This window comes from Babylonia areolata, chromosome 22, assembly GCF_041734735.1.
Source record: "Babylonia areolata isolate BAREFJ2019XMU chromosome 22, ASM4173473v1, whole genome shotgun sequence".
NCBI lineage: Eukaryota > Metazoa > Mollusca > Gastropoda > Neogastropoda > Buccinidae > Babylonia > Babylonia areolata.
This window is the reverse complement of record NC_134897.1, coordinates 41,960,132-41,964,408: the sequence shown is the minus strand read 5'-3', so window position 1 is coordinate 41,964,408 and position 4,277 is coordinate 41,960,132. Positions and strand designations below refer to the sequence as shown.

Genomic DNA, 4,277 nt, shown 5'->3' with positions numbered 1-4,277 from the left:
CGTGTGTGTGTGTGTGTGTGTGTGTGTGTGTGTGTGTGTGTGTGTGTGTGTGTGTGTGTGTGTGTGTGTGTGTGTGTGTGTGGGTGAGTTAGTGAGTGAAAGAGGGAGAGGAAGGGTAAATGAATGAATGCACGAAAACTATCAAAATACAGCAGAACTGAAATGTCCATGTCAAATGTTCATATGACACCACACACACAGATGCGCTTCAACTTCTGTCTCTCTCTCTCTCTCTGTTTACCATCTCTCTCTTTCTTTTCTCTTTCCCCATTACTCTCTCTCTGTGCCTCTCTCTCTCTCTGTGCCTCTCTCTCTGTGTCTCTCTGCCTCTCACTATGTGTCTCTCTGCCTCTCTCTGTGTGTGTCTCTCTGCCTTTCTCTCTCTTTCTCTCTCTCTCCCCCTCTCTAATTCTCACATACACTTTCCCCGCCCCCCTCCCTCTCCATAAAGTTATTCCGTAAACAATATTTTAAACAACTTTGTTTATCTAAGTACGTCTGTTATTGTCATCTACGGCGAATGAAAATGTTGTTTAATAGCTCACTCACTGTGTACAAGAATCGTTTAAAAGGCAAAATAGCTTCTCAAGAACATGAAACATTCTGTGTGAATTGGTACGCGACTTTCAGTTTTTCATGCGTGTCCCTTTTCAGGGGGAATATGGCCTTCATGAATAAAACATCTGACCCTGAACCTCCCTGTCATGGTCTGTCGATCTATCGATCCGTCAGTCATCTCTCATGATACAATGCAAACCAAATGCACTTACTGCCTGTGAATTCACCACCAAAAACAAAACAACAGCAGGAAACACACACACACACACACACACACACACACACACACACACACACACACACACACACACACACACACACACACACACACACACACACACACACACAGAACAACAACAAACAACAACAGCCAAATACCCGCCATTCAGGGGAAGCAAACAGGCAAGAGTTACTGTCCCTGACCAAAGGGGAATCGGCCGATCAGATTTTCACACATCAGCACCACTTAGACAGACCGACACATTACTTTTTTTTCTCCAGTCATGTCACCATGAAAACGCTGGGAATGGGTCTACATTCCTTGAACCTGGACTCCATAAAGTCACATACATGTGGCAATAATGGCATGCAAATATCACGCAGTCAGATCATACAATATGCACTTTAATTGCTTCTAAAAAAAAAAAAATCCATCACATTAAGGAATGTCAAACCACCCACACTCGCCAAAAATAATGAGGATCAAGAATACAACACCATCATTTTCAACAGAATCATTATGCAATTTCCAATAGAGACACAAATGCAAATACGTTTCGTCAATGATGTGACCCTCTTTCACGGACAAGAAATACGACATCCGTTATTGGTAGACTTCTCTTACGCATTCTGAAGTCCGAGGAGAAAGACGCCTGTTTCTTCAGTGTTGCATTGTATGCGTAAAATCGGATTCATGTTTGACAGGCGCAATATCTGAGTGGTTAAAGCGTTGGACTTTCAATCTCAGGGTCCGGGCCGGGTTCGAATCTCGGTAACGGCGCCTGGTGGGTAAAGGGTGGAGATTTTTCCGATCAACATATATGCAGACCCGCTAACGCCTGAACCCCCTTCGTGTGTACACGCAAGCAGAAGATCAAAGACGCAAGTCAAAGATCCTGCAGTCCATGTCAGAGTTCGGTGGGGAAGGGGGTGGGGTTTGGGGGGTGGGAGAGGGGTGGGTGGAGGGTAGCGCATTCATGAAAAGCAAATGAAATGATGCTGCAGTTATTCAGCAACCTCTGGCTGATGATGATAATGATGATGATTGATGATTTGGATACATATATAGCGCCTATCCTCAGTCCGAGACCAAGCTCTAAGCTCTTTACAAACACGGAGTCATTTGCACAACAGGCTGCCTACCTGGGTAGACCGAATGACGGCTGCCATTGGGCGCTCATCATTCGTTTCCTGTGTCTTTCAATCAGATTTCAGGCACGCACACAAACACGCTCAGACAGACACGTAACATGACTTGAGCCATAAAAGAATGAGTCACACATATGAGATTACCATGTTCAACATTTTCTGTTCTTTATATACATACATACACACACACACACACACATATATATATATATATATATATATATATGTGTGTGTGTGTGTGTGTAAAGCACTCCGGAAACGGAGTATGGCTGCCTATATGGCGGGGTAAAAAATAGTCATACACGTAAAAGGCCACTTGTACATACGAGTGAACGCAGGGGTTACAGCTCGTAAACGAAAAGAGGAAGAAGAAGAAGGAAAAGAAGAAGATTAAGAAGGAGAAGAAGAAGAAGAAGAAGGAGGAGAAGAAGAAGAAGGAGGAGGAGGAGAAGAAGAAGGAGGAGGAGGAAGAGGAGGAAAAGGAAAGGAAGAAGAAGAAGGAGGAGGAGAAGAAGAAGTAGGAGGAGGAAAAGAAGGAGGAGGAGGAGGAGAAGAAGAAGAAGAAGAAGGAGGAGAAGAAAAAGGAGGAGGAGGAGGAGAAGAAGAAGGAGGAGGAGGAGGAGAAGACAAAGAAGAAGGAGGAGGAGGAGAAGACAGAGGAGGAGGAGGAGAAGAAGAAGAAGGAGGAGAAGAAGGAGAAGAAGAAGAAAACAACAACAACAACAACAACAACAGCATTTCAATGAAGAAAAAAAAAAGGGTTTACACTAAGGGGTGCACATACTGGCCACGTAATCATACCAGGATGATCATCTGATTAATAACTACAACTAAACAAAAACAACAACAACACCATGCAAACATCGAGCAGCAATGTGTAACATTACGCAAAACGTGCACCGGGAAAAGGATTTTCGTTGTTGCCAAAACTGCACTGTGAAATCGAGAAGTGTCCGTGGCAGGTATATATATTGACTGGATCTCTCGTTCGCCAATTCGTGAACAGTACCTGAAAAAAAAGAAATGTAATGATAATGATAATAATAATGATACTACTACTACTAACAATGATAATGATAACAATAATGATATAATAGTATGACAACAACAACAATAATAATGATAACAATAATGATAAAATGATATAACAACAACAACAACAATGATAATAGAAATGATATTTAAAAAAAAGAAAAAAAGAAGTAAATTGATGACGATGATGATGAGGAGGATAATAGTATAATATACTATTATTATTATCACTAATAATTTAATAATAATGATATTTACCAGTGTGAAATTATACAGCGCCTCCTCAAAATAGGGATGTAAGCGTTTTACAAAAAACAAAACCAAGAAAAACCAAAAAAAACCACCCCCCCCCAAAAAAAAAAAAAAAATCAAACACACACACACACACAGAGGTCAACTTACACCCAGACACACACAAGAACACTTACACAGACAGACACACACACACACATACACACACACACACGCGCGCGCGCGCACGTGCGCGAAAGAACGAACAACCCCCCCACCCCCCTCGAAAAAACAACAACAACACACACACCCAAACCCTGATCAAGCTAACAAACAGCTAACAAAGAACACTCGCCATACCTCAACCCCACTCCCCCACCCCCCCCAGCCCACATGACTGAGTGTCCATCCTACCTCATGGGCACGGTGGGGGGGGGAATCGCCCATCTGCGCGCAGTTAAGCTGACTGCAGCATCTACCTCCGAGACGGAGGCAAAGGTAACGGTGGCCTATCGCTGGTATCTGTCGGCAAAAGTTTACGCTTTAGTATTGAATTATACAACGACGACAACAACAACAATAACAACAACATAAAAACAACAACAAAACATCAGTAACTATGGCAACAGAGACAACAACAGCAATAGTTCAGGCAGCAGCAGCAGGAGCACATTCATCATCATCATCATCATCATCATCATGTCATCATCATCATCAGCAGCAGCAGCAACAACAACAACAAACATCAATGACTACAACAGCAATAGCAACATCATCATCAGCAGCAGCAACAACAACAACATCAATGACTACAACAGCAATAGCAACATCATCATCATCATCATCATCAGCAGCAGCAACAACAACATCATCAATGACTACAACAGCAATAGCAACATCATCATCATCAGCAGCAGCAGCAGCAGCAGCAACAACAACAACATCAATGACTACAACAGCAATAGCAACATCATCATCATCATCATCAGTAGCAGCAGCAGCAACAACAACATCATCAATGACTACAACAGCAATAGCATCATCATCATCATCATCAACATCATCATCATCATCATCAGCAGCAGCAG

At 42.6% G+C, this 4,277-nt stretch overlaps 1 protein-coding gene across 2 annotated transcripts in view; it reads right to left on the bottom strand.

Annotated features, from left to right (window-relative positions):
• Positions 1 to 322: 322 nt before the first annotated feature.
• The window catches only part of LOC143297248 (uncharacterized), a 34,698-nt gene continuing 30,743 nt past the window's right edge, over positions 323 to 4,277 (bottom strand). Inside the window, exons 11-12 of one of the 2 annotated variants that reach the window (XM_076609486.1) lie at positions 3,604 to 3,711; positions 323 to 2,935 (exon numbers count right to left, since the gene is read on the bottom strand). In XM_076609486.1, the coding sequence (XP_076465601.1) occupies positions 3,665 to 3,711 (47 nt within the window). In that variant the 3' untranslated portion in view covers positions 323 to 2,935; positions 3,604 to 3,664. The remainder of the gene's footprint in view (positions 2,936 to 3,603; positions 3,712 to 4,277) is intronic. The other variant, XM_076609487.1, reaches the window with a different exon arrangement.